The sequence below is a fragment of the Miniopterus natalensis genome, chromosome 2 (assembly GCF_054644295.1).
Source record: "Miniopterus natalensis isolate mMinNat1 chromosome 2, mMinNat1.hap1, whole genome shotgun sequence".
In the NCBI taxonomy this organism is placed as follows: Eukaryota; Metazoa; Chordata; class Mammalia; order Chiroptera; family Miniopteridae; genus Miniopterus; species Miniopterus natalensis.
In genome coordinates this window covers 143928390-143944709 of record NC_142082.1, presented here as the reverse complement: position 1 = coordinate 143944709, position 16320 = coordinate 143928390, and the positions used below count along the sequence as shown (strand labels likewise).

General features: G+C 58.1%; 1 protein-coding gene across 3 annotated transcripts in view; it reads right to left on the bottom strand.

Annotated features, from left to right (window-relative positions):
- Positions 1–316: 316 nt before the first annotated feature.
- Positions 317–16320, bottom strand: part of COL2A1 (collagen type II alpha 1 chain) — a 31052-nt gene continuing 15048 nt past the window's right edge. For all 3 annotated transcript variants that reach the window (XM_016201193.2, XM_016201194.2, XM_087814695.1), the window contains 36 exons: positions 15139–15237; positions 14791–14835; positions 14600–14698; positions 14370–14423; positions 13872–13979; positions 13445–13498; positions 13264–13362; positions 13066–13119; positions 12549–12647; positions 12114–12167; positions 11682–11735; positions 11287–11340; positions 11028–11081; positions 10764–10808; positions 10477–10575; positions 10085–10192; positions 9701–9754; positions 9328–9381; positions 8918–8971; positions 8465–8518; positions 8057–8164; positions 7416–7469; positions 6928–6981; positions 5999–6160; positions 5643–5750; positions 5311–5418; positions 4903–4956; positions 4621–4728; positions 4458–4511; positions 4191–4298; positions 3794–3847; positions 3296–3403; positions 2654–2942; positions 2007–2194; positions 1433–1675; positions 317–900 (listed from right to left, as the gene is read on the bottom strand). In XM_016201193.2, the coding sequence (XP_016056679.1) occupies positions 754–900; positions 1433–1675; positions 2007–2194; positions 2654–2942; positions 3296–3403; positions 3794–3847; positions 4191–4298; positions 4458–4511; positions 4621–4728; positions 4903–4956; positions 5311–5418; positions 5643–5750; positions 5999–6160; positions 6928–6981; positions 7416–7469; positions 8057–8164; positions 8465–8518; positions 8918–8971; positions 9328–9381; positions 9701–9754; positions 10085–10192; positions 10477–10575; positions 10764–10808; positions 11028–11081; positions 11287–11340; positions 11682–11735; positions 12114–12167; positions 12549–12647; positions 13066–13119; positions 13264–13362; positions 13445–13498; positions 13872–13979; positions 14370–14423; positions 14600–14698; positions 14791–14835; positions 15139–15237 (3342 nt within the window). In that variant the 3' untranslated portion in view covers positions 317–753. The remainder of the gene's footprint in view (positions 901–1432; positions 1676–2006; positions 2195–2653; positions 2943–3295; positions 3404–3793; positions 3848–4190; positions 4299–4457; positions 4512–4620; positions 4729–4902; positions 4957–5310; positions 5419–5642; positions 5751–5998; positions 6161–6927; positions 6982–7415; positions 7470–8056; positions 8165–8464; positions 8519–8917; positions 8972–9327; positions 9382–9700; positions 9755–10084; positions 10193–10476; positions 10576–10763; positions 10809–11027; positions 11082–11286; positions 11341–11681; positions 11736–12113; positions 12168–12548; positions 12648–13065; positions 13120–13263; positions 13363–13444; positions 13499–13871; positions 13980–14369; positions 14424–14599; positions 14699–14790; positions 14836–15138; positions 15238–16320) is intronic.

The following is a 16320-nucleotide window of genomic DNA, read 5'->3' as shown; positions in this document are numbered from 1 at the left end:
TGTCCCATCCCGAGCTCAGAGCCTGTCACTTCTCTTGAACAAAGTCCTGTTCTGTGTTTACTCTCAAGAACAAGGCCATCCCTCTTTTGTGCCAAATCTTGGTCTCCCATCCCAGTCCACACCTGGGTTCCACACAGTGCCAAGGTTTACAAAAAGAGGCAAGTTTGTGTTTGTGTGAGGTCACTTAACCAAGCAATGTGGCTTCAGTTCCCTCCCTTTGGTTGAAAAGTCAACAGAAGAAAACCTTAAGGTGGCTGGTCACTCCTATAGAATCAAGGACTAATGGAAAATAAAGAACAAAGCTCAAGTCAATATGTACTTTCCAATAATTTTTTTGTTTTTAATATCAATCGATGTTTTAAAAAATACAGAGGTGTTTGACACAGAATAGCACCATTGTGTAGGACACACAGTTCCTGTGCCCGGCACCTGAAGGGGGTCTTCTTGCCTGGGCTGGGGGGCAGTCACTCAGGGGGCGTTTGACTCACACCAGTTAGTTTCCTGCCTCTGCTTTGACCCAAAGGTCTTACAGGAAGACAATAAATAAATAGAACACCGAGATTTTATTTTGCAGTCTGCCCAGTTCAGGTCTCTTAGAAAGAAGGGAGAAAAGTCCAAACTGTGAAAGGATTGGAATGAATGGACATCAGGTCGGGTCAGCCATTCAGTGCAGAGTCCTAGAGTGACTGGGATTGGAAAGTACTTGGGTCCTTTGGGTTTGCAATGGATTGTGTTGTTTCTGGGTTCGGGTTTTTACAAGAAGCAGACAGGCCCTATGTCCACACCAAATTCCTGCTCGGGCCCTCCTATGTCCATGGGTGCAATGTCAATGATAGGGAGGCGCGAGGTCTTCTGTGACCGGTACTCGATCATAGTCTTGCCCCACTTACCGGTGTGTTTCTGGGGGAGAAAGAGAGGAGACACTATTTAGTGGTTGTCTTACATTCCAATGCCAGCTGCCTGGGACCCCAAAACTTAGCATTCAGAACACAAAGAGCAAACCACACTTAGTGCTCCTTAGGCCTCTTCTTGGCTGGCCAGGACCCTCTCCACCTCCACTCCTGTCCTCACAGCAGGGCCTCTTCCACCCTGCCCTGCTCCTCTCCCCGCTCCCCATAGTGAGCCCCCGCCTGTGACGCCCTCATCACTCCTTCTCCCAGTCGGCCCATGCACATTACAGGTATTCTACAGGAGTCATTGGGCACACTGGGTAAGGTCTTAACTTCCCTGGAGCCAAGGGAGAACGGCACACACACCTCTCCCTCACCTGTCACTCTGCATGTCTTCTCTACATAACCCCTCACACTCACGCCTCTGATGAGCCCATCACTTAGGAACATAACACTTCTGGGGACCAAGCCTCCACCCACTCTAACCTGAGCCCTGGGCCCAGGCAGCTCATCTCTCTGGCAGCTCCCACCGGCCGACTCACCGTGCAGCCATCCTTCAGAACCGTATATGTGAACCTGCTGTTGCCCTCAGCCCGGATCTCCACGTCGTTGGAGCCCTGGATGAGCAGGGCCTTCTTGAGGTTGCCAGCTGCTTCGTCCAGGTAGGCGATGCTGTTCTTGCAGTGGTAAGTGATGTTCTGGGAGCCTTCGGTGGACAACAGGCGCAGGAAGGTCATCTGGACGTTGGCAGTGTTGGGAGCCAGGTTGTCATCTCCATAGCTGAACTGTTAGAGCAGAGAGCAGTGGTATGAGGCCCAGCAGTGGCATTCAGTGGGGCCAAGGGCTTCAGGGGCTGCCAAGTGTTCAGGGTTCAGAGGAGCTGAAGGGGCCTGGGGAGCAGGTCACTGGGAGGACATTTTTACTTCTAGGGTGTAAAGTAAGCCTCCAAGGAACTCTTCCTCCACCTCTAAATGGGAGAAATACTATTCCTCCTCTTCCTTCCTCTTAAGCCCCAAAGGAAACTGGTAAGAATGTGGGCAAGGTGCTAAAAACTTCCAGGGAGAGAAGAGAAAGATCTGAGGAGCCACTTCTGGCCTAGAGCAGTCAGGCTCTTACGTGGAAGCCGCCGTTGATGGTTTCTCCAAACCAGATGTGTTTCTTGTCTTTGCTCTTGCTGCTCCACCAGTTCTTCTTGGGGACATTCGCTGGGTTGGGGTAGACGCAGGTCTCACCAGTCTCCATGTTGCAGAAAACCTTCATGGCATCCAAGGTGCAGCCCTGGTTGGGGTCGATCCAGTAGTCTCCTACAGGGGGAGGAGACGACACCCTGTCAGGGCTCCGACAGGCACAGACACCCTCCCAAGAGGGTCAGAGACAGAAAGGCCTATGGGGACACCAGGGGGAGAGGAGCAAGGTGTGAGGGCCACAGGTGGCCCAAGGCAGGGGAGACGGAGAGATCAGGGGCAAGGAGACCTGAATGGGAAAGTCTGGTGCTACATGGGGCTTGGACAGTAAGGCAGGAGCAGTGCCTGCCTGGTAGATGGAACTCTACCCTGAAGTCACTTCCGCCATGTAGCCATGGCAGGAGAGGAGCCAGGCCTCAATTTCTCTGCTGTGAAATGGGGCAGCAACCATCTGCCAAACCCTTCCAGGCCTGCTTCTGCCTTGCACTAAAGGTTGCACCCTCCCTTGTTCTGAAGGGGTCATGCCGAGTGGGCTGCCTTCCCGCTCTCTGGGGCAGGGGTCCTGCTCTCCAGGCTCACCGCTCTTCCATTCGGGGTGGCAGAGTTTCAGGTCCCGGCAGGTGCGAGCAGGGTTCTTGCGAGAGCCCTCAGGGCTGCGGATACTCTCAATCTGGTTGTTGAGGGACTTGAGCGTGGCATCCACCTCGGCATCATGCTGCCTCAGGTTGCCAGCCGCCTGGTCGGCCCGCATGTACTGCATGGGATCAGGGCCTTTCTCTCTCCCACCTAAGCCAGCGAAGGCTGACATGTCAATGCCAGGGCCAGGGGGGCCTGGAGGGCCAGGGGGTCCAGGGTTTCCAGGAGGACCCTGCAGCAGGAAACAGAGAGATCAGCCAGGATTGTGGGGAGGTGCCCCTCCTGTGTCCATTCCACCTGTCAGAATGCAAGAGAGTGTTTTCTTCCAGGTGCCATGGGTGGGGGAGGGGTACAGCAGGCCAGGATCAAGAAAACTATAGCACCTTCCCAGTGTCTTCATTAGCCCTCTCTTCTTTTTTTACCAAACCAATCATGGCCCTTTGAACTTCCATGGAGACCCAGAATAAAGGATGCCATCACCATAGCTGTAGGCTGATGCCCCACAAGGCTGTTAGCACCAGAAAGCTCAAGCCTCCGGGATGCTGGGCACACCCCAGGGAGCAGGGAAGGAGTCAGGACACTTACAGCAGGGCCTGTTTCGCCTGAACGTCCACGGGGACCAGGAGGTCCAATGGGGCCAGGGATTCCATTAGCGCCATCTTTGCCAGAGGGACCAACAGGGCCAGGAGGACCCTGTAGGCCAGGGGAGAGAGAGGAGGGAGAGAATGGTCATCAGCAAAGGGAAGTTCAGGAGCAGCCGGGGCTGATTAGATGGCCATTCTGATAGTGCCAGCCACTCTGCTCCCAGTTCTCCACATTTCTTAGTCATAGAATTCCAAATGGGCTTCATGCTCTCCTGTCCACCTAAGCTCCTCTTTGTAAAATCCTGTTCCCCAGAGCTCCTCTCATGTTCATCCTACCTGTGGTCACAGGTGCTTTTCTGGCCACAGTCACACTGAGCGAGTCCTACCTCCGCTGCTGAGCCCAAGGCTTCCCCAGAAGCAGCCACACTTCCCTCCCAATCAGATGCCTGGCCAGCGCCCTGGCCCCACTCCGAGGAAGGGTTCACTCCATCCCACTTACTCTAGGGCCAGAAGGACCAGCAGGACCAGAAGCACCTTGGTCTCCAGAAGGACCCTGTGCAGAAGAAAGAGGCAAAGGTCACAGGTCAGCACAGACAGGGCCCCATCTTCCAGGATGGGTGGCACTCTTGAATATGTGTGTGTGTGCGTGTGCGTGTGTGTGTGCGCGCGTGCGTGCGTGTGTGTGTGTGTGTGTGTGTGTGTGTGTGTGTGTGGAGTTGGAGGAATAGCTATGTGTCCTACCCCGATTCCTATTCCATTTGCTCCTCCCTCCAACCCTGAGGAAGTCCTGGAAATTCCTTAGGATGATCCCAACTGGTCTTAGCAGCATAGGAAACTCCAGTGGGCTCTGAGCAGTGGGAGGCCTTAGGGAGCCAAGCACAGGCAGCAACACTCACAGGAGGGCCGGGAAGACCCTGCAGACCAGTGAAGCCACGGTGTCCCTTCAGTCCCCTCTCGCCAGCCTCTCCAGTTTCTCCTTTGTCACCTCGGGGGCCTTGAGGGCCCTGGGAACAAGACAGACAGACATAGGTTGGGTCAGGTCAGGCTGGGCGGGCGCCCTCTGCTGGCCTCACCTGAGCCAGGAGTCCCGGATCCCCAGGGCACCCTCTGCCCTCGCAGCCTGCCCCTGTTGGGGACCTAGCTCAAGACATTCAAATACTCACTGGGATTCCTCGGGCTCCAGCCGGTCCTGCGGGTCCCATGGGGCCTTGTGCACCCTGCAAGGAGAGAGCCAGAGCAGTGTCAGAGCAAGGCAGGAACAGGGACAGCCTCCTCTGCGTCTGCCCTCAGACTGGGCACCCAGACTGCTGCTCCCACGATACTCACAGCTTCTCCTCGGTCTCCCTGTTTGCCAGTTGGGCCGGCGGGGCCAGGAGAGCCGGGGGGCCCAGGGGCTCCAGGAGCACCCAAGGGACCAGTCTCACCACGATCACCCTATCAGGAGAGAGGTCTCAGGCTCAGAGAAGAATGTTCCAGAAGAGGCCAGGAAAGAAGGTCTGTTCAGACTGACACAAAACAATGACCCCAACCTGCTACTCCAGGCTGACCTATTAAGCCCGACAGAATGTCCTCCCGGCCCAACGGCCCACAGAGACTCCAGATACTTACCTTGACTCCAGCTGCACCATCTCTGCCAGGGGGCCCGTCAGCACCAGGGCTTCCCTGGGCAAAGGGAGATGATGCCATTAGAGCTGCCCCTACCCATCTCCCCCTCTGCTCCCCTGTGCCCCCTCAAAGCCCCAGGCTTGCTCTCTGTCTAGCTGACACTTGGGAGCCAAAGCTTCCCCACAGAGCTTCCTTCCACCCTCCTCCCCGCGCACCCATTTCTAAGTCTCTGTGCCCTCCTCCCCCATCACGGCCTTCCCACTGCACCCAGGTGCTCGAGCCTCTCAGCCACAGCCCATCCTGTCACCCCTTCTCCAGGGCAACAGGACTTGACCTGCCTGGCCTGGCACAGAGATGCACGGGGCTCCTCTTCCTAGTCAGGGCCACCCCACCATGGGTCCCACTACTCACCTCTCGTCCAGGTTCACCAGCAGGACCAGTAAGGCCAGGGGGACCCACAGGGCCAGGGGGACCTCGGTCTCCAGATGCACCAGGAGCTCCCTGCTTGCCAGGCTCACCCTGAGGGAACAATGACAATGACGATCAGTGGACTCTAAATGTGCCTGCCCTGGGGAAAGGGCTGATGAAGGGACAGTTCCGAGGGTGCTGTGTGAGTGGCAGCCTTAGGGTGGTGTTGCTGCTGCAGAGTCCAGGCCACTGCACCCAGAGATCTGAATGAAGAGCTTCCAGCCTGAGTCAGGCTGGGCCCAGCTCGCCCAGAGGAAGGCGCGCCCCTTACTCACCGATGGGCCAGGCAAGCCGGGAAAGCCTCTCTCACCACGCTGCCCGGGCAGACCAACTATGCCCCTCTGACCAGCCAGACCCTGGGGACCTGGAGGACCATCAGGACCCTAAGAGGAAAAGTGGGAGACAAGAACTTGAGAACTGACGCAGAGCTGCCCACCCACCCACACTGGTCTGGCTGCTAGCACTGCAGGGAGCAGCACCCTTCCTGCTCCAAGTATGTGCCTCTGCTCCGCTCCCCTCCCCGCACCCCCATGAACCCTGCTGCTCCCCTCCCCATACTCTATGCTCTCTGAGCTCAGAAACCTCTCATCCCCTTGGCCCTGGGCTGGCCCAGGCCTGACGAGGGACTTACAGAGGGACCGTCATCTCCAGGCTCTCCCTTCTCTCCAGGGGCTCCGGCAGGACCTTGGAGGCCAGGATCACCAGCTCTGCCAGGGGGACCACTGTCTCCTCGAGCACCTTTGGGACCATCTTTTCCAGAAGGACCAGGGGGACCAGGGGGTCCAGGGTTGCCCTAGAAAGAGCAAATGCAGGAATTAAGGACTCAACTCACCCTTGTCCATCGGGGCTGCCAAAGCCACTGAGGGACCGTGAATAGCAGTTCCCCCTGGGGAAGGACAGCTAGACCTCCCCCTACTCCAGTCTCCCTGTTCCATCTTCTCTCCAACATGAGAGATCTGGGCAGCCAGCCTGGCTTCTCCAGCCCCTGCAAGCTTTGCTTTTTCTGATCTACTTGGAGACTCTCCTGCCTCTTTCCCTTCGGCCTCAATTCCCCCACCCACCTCATCCCCATTTCTCAGGGGCTCAACCCCAGCTCCTTTGTCCCCTAAGCCTGTGCACCCCCTCCCCCTACTCTTTTTGTGTTGCTGGTGAGCTGGGTGGCTTTTCCTGATCTCTCCTCCCTCCACTGCAAACTCCAACGGCACAATGTATGACTTGTACAGGGCCAGGTGCACAGAGCAGGCGCAAGAAATGTGTGTGTGTGACAAAGGCAGTTATGCCAGCCCCATCCTGCCCACCAAGCCAGAAGTCTGAGGGCTCGAGCCCCAGCCAGCTGATAATGTTGCCCACGGCCAACAAGAGGGCCACCCCTGCTCCCAGATGTCCACAAGGGGAATGGGCCCCCATGGCCGATTAGCTACTCCTCCCAGGAGAGGAAATGGGCACAGAGGGGTGAGCCTGGGCTCTCTGGGGCCCCATCAGGAGGACTAAGCAAGACTCGCAGCCCCTGCCTGTGCCTCACATACCCCAAGTAAAGAACCAGCCAGGAGCAGCACTTACATTGGAGCCTGGGGGTCCAACGCGACCAGCAGCTCCGGGGAATCCGGTGGCTCCCTGTGTGAAAAGAGGACAGCCCCTGAATCCCTCGGTCCCTCAGGAGGTCCAAGACTCTGAGAGGCCGGTGTGGAAAGGGGCATGGGAAACCAGAGAGGGAAAAGGGAGTGGGGTCTGGCAACAGGATTGGGCAGCTGTAGCTTCTCTGCCCTGGGCTCCTGCAGGGGGCACTCAGCTGGGCACCTAGCACCCAGGGCTGGGTCTCCCAGATTGGCTGTGCACCAGCAGAGAGGGGCGCCCTCCCTTAGGATGGGCTCAGGCTGGAGCAGGAGCAGGTACGAGGAAGGAGGGGGTGAGTGAATCCCAGAACACCACAGTGCAGCCTCTGGGGCCAGGCTGTCTTTGTGAGGCCAGGGGTCAGGGTGTGAGAGAAGCTGCTGCACCCACCGCACTCTCCCCACCTGGGTCAGGGTGGGACCAGGGCCCTCACTCACCGGGGGGCCTTGAGCGCCTCGGGCTCCTTTAGGACCAGTCACACCAGTAGGACCCTGGGAAAGAAGAAGGGAGAGAGAGGTGAGGCCTGGTCACCGTGGGGGAGGGCCTGTCTGAGCCCCAACAGTGGACTCCTGAGAGCTAGGTTTTCAAAGAAGCAGCTTTCTTAGCACTAAACTCGCAGCCTAGAGAAGATGTCACAGGCCGGCCTGCCACCCCGGCCACCAGGTGATTAGTGTTCTAGGAGATCTCAGGGAGGAGAAGCCCATTAGGCATCCACAGAGCCAGTCACGTCTCCCCTGCCCCCTACCCCCAGGAGACTGGCTGCTCTGTCCAGGGCTGTGCACTCAGGGGGATGTAGCTGCACTCTGTGTCCATCCCCCAGCACCCCCACCACACACCCCACACCCACACGCAGGAAAATAAAAGCCAACTTAGCTACTGAAGCCTTTATCCCTAAGTACAAACTCTTCCCCACAGCCTTTCCCTCCTGTGGTGGCAGCAGCAGCAGGCTCCACAGTCTGCTGGGTGGAGGGTCCTAAACTCAGGTGGGGCATCCCCAGGCCTCCCAGCCATTCTCTGCCTGTCTATCCCTCACCCTGCCCTGTGGGAATGGTTCTTGGGGGAGCTCGGCACTACCCACCTGAGGCCCAGGAGCTCCAGAGGGGCCCTGAGGACCTGGGGCACCAGCGTCACCTTTCTGGCCGGCCTCTCCTTGCTCACCCTTGGCACCTGGCTGGCCGTCAGCACCCTGTCCCAGGAAGGAGGAAAGGAGTGATGAGTGAGGGGGCAAGCCAAATACTTGTGGTCCTTCCAAAAGGGCCAGAGACTCTGAGTATGTGTGCATGTGTGTGTCCACCCTGGGCCTGAAAGTTGGGTCTAAGGATTGTTATATCAGTGTGCAGATGTCAAAAGAGAGGAGGAAAGTGACCATTCCTCTCTTTAAATTCTGTCCCTCCCTCCCCCACAGGCTGCAAGGTGTGCTCAAGTGCTGGATGTGGAGCTGGCCTGAGTGGAGGGGGTGACAGGGAGGGTCCACCGGGGCACTCACGGGAGGACCAGCAAATCCAGCGGGTCCAGGAGGTCCAGTCTCTCCACGTTCGCCCTGTGAGAGAAGGGGGCCCAGGAGGGGTAAGGCCCCACTGCCTGCCTGCTCTATTCCCTCCTGCGAGCCCAGAGCCCCTGCCGGCCCAACCCAGCCTCTTGCACTGCAACCCCAGAGAGAAGGCATCCGAAAGTAGCTTCAGGAAGTTCAGTCCTAAATAAAGGGACCCAGGTCAGAGAGCCTGTCTTGGTCAGAGGACCTAGTGACTCAAAGGCCCTCCACCCTGATCACATCATAGGGACAACGTGCCTTCTCCCTTTATATCTCATCTCTCCTCCCACCCCCAAACCCAAAGGGCAGGAGAGGAGCCAGTGCCAGGGACAGCAGGGCCAGGCAAAGAGCTTGGTCCCTTGCTCCCAGGGGCCTGAAGACATAGAGGCTCAGGGGGCAGATACTCACCGGGGCGCCACGAGCACCAGCTGTTCCCGCGGGACCAGGAGGGCCAACTTCTCCCTAAGGTTGGGAGGGGGGAGGGGTCAAAGTGAGGCCCTTTGGAGCAAAGTGCATCCAGAAACCCTGACAGTGAACAGGGGCTTGGGGTCCCCTGACCCACAGCCTTTCTCCTATTGACCTAACCACCACACCTGCACCCTCCTCAGGGCGGTTGCCTAATACACTTTCACCCCCAGGCCCTCTGCTCCACTCAACAGGGCACACGGCCAATGACTTTGCTTCTAAGACCCCATCCTTTACTCCTTGCAGCCCCTGGTAGGCAGGAGGGTGGCAATTGATGAGTGAGGAGAATAAATAACAGTCTCTGGCAAGATATGAGAAGGAGGCTCGATGGGGAAAAGGGAGCCAGGACTCACCTTCTCACCGTTGGCACCAGCTGGGCCAGGGGGCCCAATGGGACCTGTCAGACCCTGGGGAGAGAAAAGGCAGAGGTGAGGAAGGCAGGGAGAGTTGGTAGGGGACGTGGAGCCGAGCAGGGACTCTGGGATCCCACACTCAATAGACTTTGGTGTGCCCCCCTGGCCCCAGAACTCCCTCTCACCCTGTGGCCCTCAGTTTGGACAGGGAAGTCCCTGTGGTTGCCCAGCGCAGACAGCTGAGATAGGACGAGGGACTGCACACATGCATGGCCCCTCTCTTCCCTGAGTGCAGGGCTGGGGACCTACAGGGTCCCCTGCATCTATCCCTACCTCCCGGTCCCCAAGAAGCCCACAACCAACATTCACTTACTCGTCCACCATCCTTCCCAGGGGCTCCCTCTGGGCCTTTCTCACCAACATCACCCTGCAGGAGACAGAAAATGGGCCACCTCAGCGGGCCATTCCAAGAAGCCCTTTGCCAGCTCAGTCTCACCCTGAATGGGCTACAGGAAGAGCTCAGACCCTGGCCAAGAGGGATTTGCTGCGGCCTAAGGGTGAGTGACAAGGAGTAACAGGAGTGAGATGGAGGGGAGGGTGGGGAAAGGATATCACTAAAAGGCAAGCAGAGACTTTGGGGGGCTCCAAGTTCCTCAAGACGGCAGCTGGGGACCTCACCCTGGGTGCTGTGGGAGAGGGAGTGAGTGCGGGGCAGGGAAGCATGGCTTTGCGGCAGGCACATCAGCCTGGTACTTACCCTGTCTCCCTTGGGCCCAGAAATACCAGCTGCTCCTCTCTCACCCGGCATCCCCTGCAGACCTGGAGGGCCCTGAGCCCCAGGGGGACCAGCTGGGCCAGATGCACCCTAGGGTGTGGGGGAGAGAAAAAGTCTGTGGTGGGCAGCACCCTCCAGGGACCCCAGTGCCCAGGTGCCCCTTCCCTTCTCTTCCTCCTCTGCTCAGACCTTCTATGTCATCTTCCACCCCTCCCTCTTCCCCTTCCCCTTCCCCTTTCCTTTCCCCTTCCCCTTGCCTTCCCCCTTCCCCTTCCCCTTCCCCTTCCCCTTCCCCTTCCCCTTCCCCTTCCTCCCTCAGCAGGCCTCCCAGGCCAGCCCAGAGGACCCCTGCCAGCAGGACCAGCCTCACTTACTTTGGGACCATCAGTGCCGGGAGTGCCGGGGAGGCCACGGGGACCCTGGAGGCCCTGGGCACCTGGAGAGCCACGTTCACCTGGGAAACCTCGTTCACCCTGCGGCAGAGACACCAAGGAGCAATTAGGCAAGAGATGGGGTAGAAGCCCAGGGAGAAGCAGGGAAGTGGGGAGCAGAGTGGAAACCAAGGACTCCAGGCAGCAGTACTGCTGTGAGGTGCTGGCAGACTGCACAGGGAGACAGCAGGCCCAAGGACACCACCAGGAATGGTCAGCAGGACACTCACTCTGGGACCCACAAGGCCGGGGGCTCCAGCTTCACCGGGAACGCCCTGGAGAACAAGAAGGATGCTTGAGTGAAAACTTTTATGTCTGAGCCCTGCCTGGGCATCCCTCCCCTGAGGTCAAACTGTCATTTTGGGGAGCTGGATTTGGTCCCAGCTATCCCGGGCCTCATGGGGCTCCTCCTGCTCCCCTGCCCTTGTCTCTTGGGCATCAGAAGAGATCTTTCCATCTAAGTAGTTTGCAGATTCAAAGAGCCCCATACTCACCTGGTCACCTGGTTTTCCACCTTCACCTGGGGGACCAGGAGGGCCAGGAAGGCCCTAGAAATCAAAGTGACAAGCATTAGCAAAAGGGTGAGTTCGCTGCCCCTACCCTTCAGGGAGACCCAGCACAGAGCGAGGTTGAGGGTGCAGGGAAACCTCATTCCCTGAGTCCCCCTTGAGGGGGTGGACCCTTCACCCACGGTGCCTGCTGCTGCCCACTGAGCCCTGCGCGTGGAAGAGAAAGCCTGGTTCAGCTGCCTACCTGGAAACCAGATGGTCCAGGAGCACCCTGCTCGCCTCGTTCACCAGAAGGTCCCTGCAGAGGAAACAACAGTGAACTGAGCCAGCACCCCAGAGCACCAGAGAGCCTCAGCTAGAGCCCTGGGGGTGGCCACAGGAGGCAAGAGAGACTGCTTCCTGCACATCCCAAGCACGGTATGTGTGCCTGTATGCCTCGCTGTTCTCACACCAAGGACAACCAGGGCGGGGTCCACACTGCCTCCTCAGGGTGGGATACCCCACGTCAGGTCAGGGTTGGCCTGGTGTCCTGGATCACCCCAGATCCACATCTGTCAGTTCCATTACTGAGTGGGCCCGTCTCCACCCCACAAAGCCCCTGTTCACAGGGCCGCCTGGAGTAGCTCTGCAGGTACTTACAGCAGGTCCAGGGGGGCCTGCAGCACCTGTCTCACCATCTTTGCCAGGAAGACCCTAGAGGGAGAGAGAAGGGTGATGTAATGACACACTTCCTCAGTTCTGCAGACCCAGCACTGGGCAGGTACTTTGTGGCCTAGAGTTCCCACCCTCCACTATCCCGCATTGGAACTCCTTGTCCATGCCTCCCCTTCTTCCCATGGCCCCTCATTTCCCCCCAGTCTTTCTCAGCACACGGGTATTCCGTCTCCCTGGGTGCTGACTGACAGCAACTAGAAGTCCCTCTGTGGGAATTCCTGAAGGGTCCAGAGCAGATGGGCTCGACCACAGAAAGCCACCATGCTAAGTAGGGGTCCCAAGAGCATGCTGCAGGGATGCCTCTCCCTCATGAGTGTCCAGCCAACACCAAGCCTCAGCAGTGGGGTAGGAACTTACTCTCAGACCAGGAGCACCAGGCAGTCCTTTCTCACCAGCTTTCCCAGGCTCGCCCTGGAGGAGAGAGTGCAGGACTGTGAGATGGATGGCTTAGGTGGGAGTGGAGGGTAGAGCAGGCTGGGGAGACTGAGGCTTGGGGCCTGATGGGCAGCAAAGGCCAGAGCCCAGAATAAGCACCTTCTCTTACGCTCAGAGGTATGAACTGGGAGCACTGCCCATGGAACAATGTCATGGCTGAGAGGTCTCAGGCTCTAGGAACCCCGGGTTTCCCCAGATCACATATACTCCTGCAGGATATGAAGGCCTGAGCTACCCATGGTGCCAGGGACCTGCTCAGCCCTGCCCTTCAGTTAACTCTATTCAGGAGCCAGCCCTCTTCCCAGGGAGGTAGATAGCACCGTGTGGAAGGAAATGGAAGGGCAGACTATTACTTACATTGGCACCTTTGGGGCCGGGGAAACCCATGACACCTGGCTGCCCACGAGCCCCCTGAGGACCTGGAGGTCCAGGGCGACCATCTTCACCAGGGGCTCCCTGAAAGAGAGAATACCTTTCTCAGAACAGATACTCTGACCACATTCATCCATCCAATATCTACTAATGCCTACCATGTGGCAGGCACAGGACTAGACACGGGCCAGACACAGCATGTGCGATTGACCAAGGTAGCTCCAGAAGCCCACATCACACAATTGACCCCATCAGTGACAAGGCACTGCTTAGCTCCAAAGTTTTCTTCTGAAAGTGCATACCAGGCTATATCCTTCCCCAAGGGAAGGCCCAAGCACACAAGGGGTGACATTTTCAGACCTCACAGCCACTGCACAAGCCACACCTGACCCCAGCACCTGCCATCAGCCCCCTCCTCAATTCTCAAAATTCACAGGCCGTCCCACCCGCTTCCCCAAGGATACCCCCCAACCCCTCCCAACAAAATAGATAATGGACTTACAGAAGGACCAACTTTGCCTTGAGGACCAGCATCACCAGGACGGCCAGTGAGACCCTTTGTTCAGAGGAGAGAAGAAGATAGGAGTCAGAGCAAGTCCCAGGACCTCCCAATCCTGGCAGCACCAGGTTGATGGGAACAAGTGGGGAAGGGCATCCTGCTCAGAGTCTGAAGCCAAGGGCAAAAGCATCTGGTACTTACCCGGGCTCCAGGAAGGCCAGGCTCTCCGGGGCGGCCAGGGTCACCGTTGGCTCCCTTGGGGCCAGCAAGGCCACTGGGGCCTCGCTCTCCAGGGGCTCCCTATACAAGAGGCAGGGAGTCAGCAGGAGGCCATTAGACTGGGGATGCAGGAAGGGACCCCAGCCCCTCTTCCCCGACTCACCTTGGGACCTGCCAGACCATCTTGACCAGGGAAACCACGGTTGCCAGGAGCACCCTAGGAAGAAGTAGAGAGGAAAAGCACTGAATTGAATGGCCCCTGATCAACTGTGGCTGCAGAGAGCCTAGCCAGGACTCATCCCACCCACCACAGCTTCTATGGAACAGTAGCTACAGCTTGCAAGATTCTGAAAGATTAACTTTTGGGGCTTGTCTCCACCTCTCTGGGAAGGAGCTCAAACTATTTCATGTCATCCTGGGAGTGGGAGACACAAATTAGGAGAAGGGAGCCCTATTCCCATGGCGTTGGGTGGAAGAAAGGGAAATGTGATATTCAGAAGGTCACAGGACCTGGGAAGAGCACAGAACCGCAAGGACTTGACTTCCTGAGGTCGCACCCCAATGCAAGCAGGGACTCCTGGCCCACTTACTCTTTCTCCAGGGGGGCCGATGGGCCCAGCGCCACCAGGCTCTCCTCGGGCGCCTCTTTTGCCTTCTTCACCAGCAGGACCAGGGGCTCCTTGGGGGCCTGCGGGGCCCTGAGAACCAACACAGCAGAGAGACGGGGTGAGCCCTCACCTGGCCCTAGGCAGGCACTGACTGGCGTATGGAGGAAATGGCCTTGACTGTTGTTTCAGGGCCAGGGGCCTTGGGGAAGGGAGGCCTAAAGGATCAGCCATGGAAGAGCAGAAGTGGCCCAGGGGAGACAGAGGGTGTAAAGGTCAAACTGGTCAAACTGGTCCAGCCAAAGATGAGGACCAAAGCTGCAACATCTTCTCAACCTTGTTACATCCCCTCCTCTGGGCACAGTCTGAGAGGCTCCAGGTAAGAGGCTGGGGCACAGGGATGGTGGGCAGTGGGCAGGGGGATGGCCCTGGGCCCCAGAGAACAGCGGCATGGAAAGGCGAGGCTGACGGGCAGATACTCACAGGTTCTCCCTTGGGGCCTTGTTCACCTTTGAAGCCAGCAATACCAGGCTCACCCTGAACAAAAGAGAGAGGCAGGTTCTCACACTGGGCTCTCTCCCCAGACCCTGCCCCCACCTCCAGAAACCCTTAAAGGCACCCGCCAAAGGCCCCCAGTTCCTGCTGGGAAGGAGGGAGTGTGCGGTCTGAATGCAGGCTATCCGTAGAACTTGGGATTCACTCCAGGCTCTTACCGTCTGACCTTTCGGGCCCAAAGGACCAGTTGCACCTTGAGGGCCAGGAGGACCCCGGGGCCCAGGGAAGCCGGGAGCACCAGCAATGCCAGGAGCACCCTGTCAGTGTGAGCAGAAGAGAAGGGCATCAGGAGAGGGTATGAGGGAGGACCACCCCACCTGAAGGAGCCAAGTCCATAGGCAACACTCACAGCAGATCCTTTGGCTCCAGGAATTCCATCTGTTCCGGGGTTACCCTGAAAAAGAAGACAAGGTCATTATAAAATAAGCAGCAAAGAATAAATCCCAGCCCTCCCAGGCCGCAGGTCCCAGGGCTGGGCTAGCAGCTGCCCTTTCAGGGCACCGTCCTGCTGATGCTGCAAGGACAGGACTGGGGATGGAGGGAGAACTCTCTGTAGAGGTTGGGATGGGGCAGCAGGCACTGGGTCAGAATGGAAGTTTGGTGTTGGGGCTCCACTTCCCTCACAGCTAAGCACAGAGTCAAGAGTGCCAGGGCCACAGTCCCCAGGCCCTTCAGGCTAAAGAGAAGAAGCACTTACAGAGGCGCCAGCCGGTCCGGGGGACCCAGGAGTGCCAGGTTCACCGCGAGGACCTTGAGCGCCTTCAGGACCACGAGCACCGGTGGGACCAGCTTCTCCCTGGAAAAGATGGAGGGATGGAATGAGAAGACAGGGGACACAGACCTCTTGAGGACCAGCAACAGTTTAGGGCCAGCTGTACCCATGCACCAAACAGCTGAGTCACGTGTGGACGTCCACCCTGCACTCAAGCATCAGGTCACCTGACCAAGCTCCCCGGCCTGGTGGCTTCCTCCCCTGCCTGTCTATCACCATCTCCCCTGGATGCTGTGAACCACAAGCAAATGCACAGTTACATGCTATGGCAATGGGCGACATGTGGGTCCCATCAGCACCCATTGGAAAGTCTGTGCTGGGGGGATCCCCCCATCCTATTGTTGTGGATGATGGACAGATGGCTGAGACGGGGCAGCTCCTCTATCTCCGAGTTCCACCTATTTTTGTCTGTTATTGAGGGGATGGAGGCCCTGGGCCACCGCGGCTGAGGGCACTGCTCCACTGGTACTGGCCGATGTGCAGGCACTGCTGCCCCAGGCTCAGGGCAGGGCCCATGAGAACAGAAAGCAGGGCCAATGCGAGCCGGACAGCGCCCACGCTCCTCCTCTGCTCAGACTACAAGCCAGTTCTCCTGGGGCTTCTGGCAGCCCCCACCCCTAAAACGGCCTCTGCTTTTACTTTCATTTTTTCCTGAAAGTTGCAACTGGCTGAGATCTGGGCTCTCTGGAAGGCAGAGTCCCTGGGGAGGGCTGCTGACCTGGAGGGAAGGCAGAGCCTCCTCAGGTTTCTTCTCATAACATTCTTGCTCACTTTTGTAATTATTATTTTCTAAAAGTCAGGCCCCCTCACCTTCCGCTGTCCCTCTTCACAATGGGTCTCCTTCACCCGGCTCCCAGGGCCCCAGACACTGTCTGGTTGCCATGGAAACATCCAGGAGGGGAAAAGCAACCTGATGCCAGTGACCACACGGAGGCTCCTTATTCATCTCCCAGCGGTGACAGGAGAGAATTCCCAGGGACGTGCGCACTGGAATCTCTCCTGGGCTGCAGGGGCCGTTCCCTGCACTGGCTGCCCTTCCACTGGCCTCTGTGAATCCTTGGAAGACCTCAATTAACAAGGCTTGGAAGAGCCAAGCCTCCCGAATGA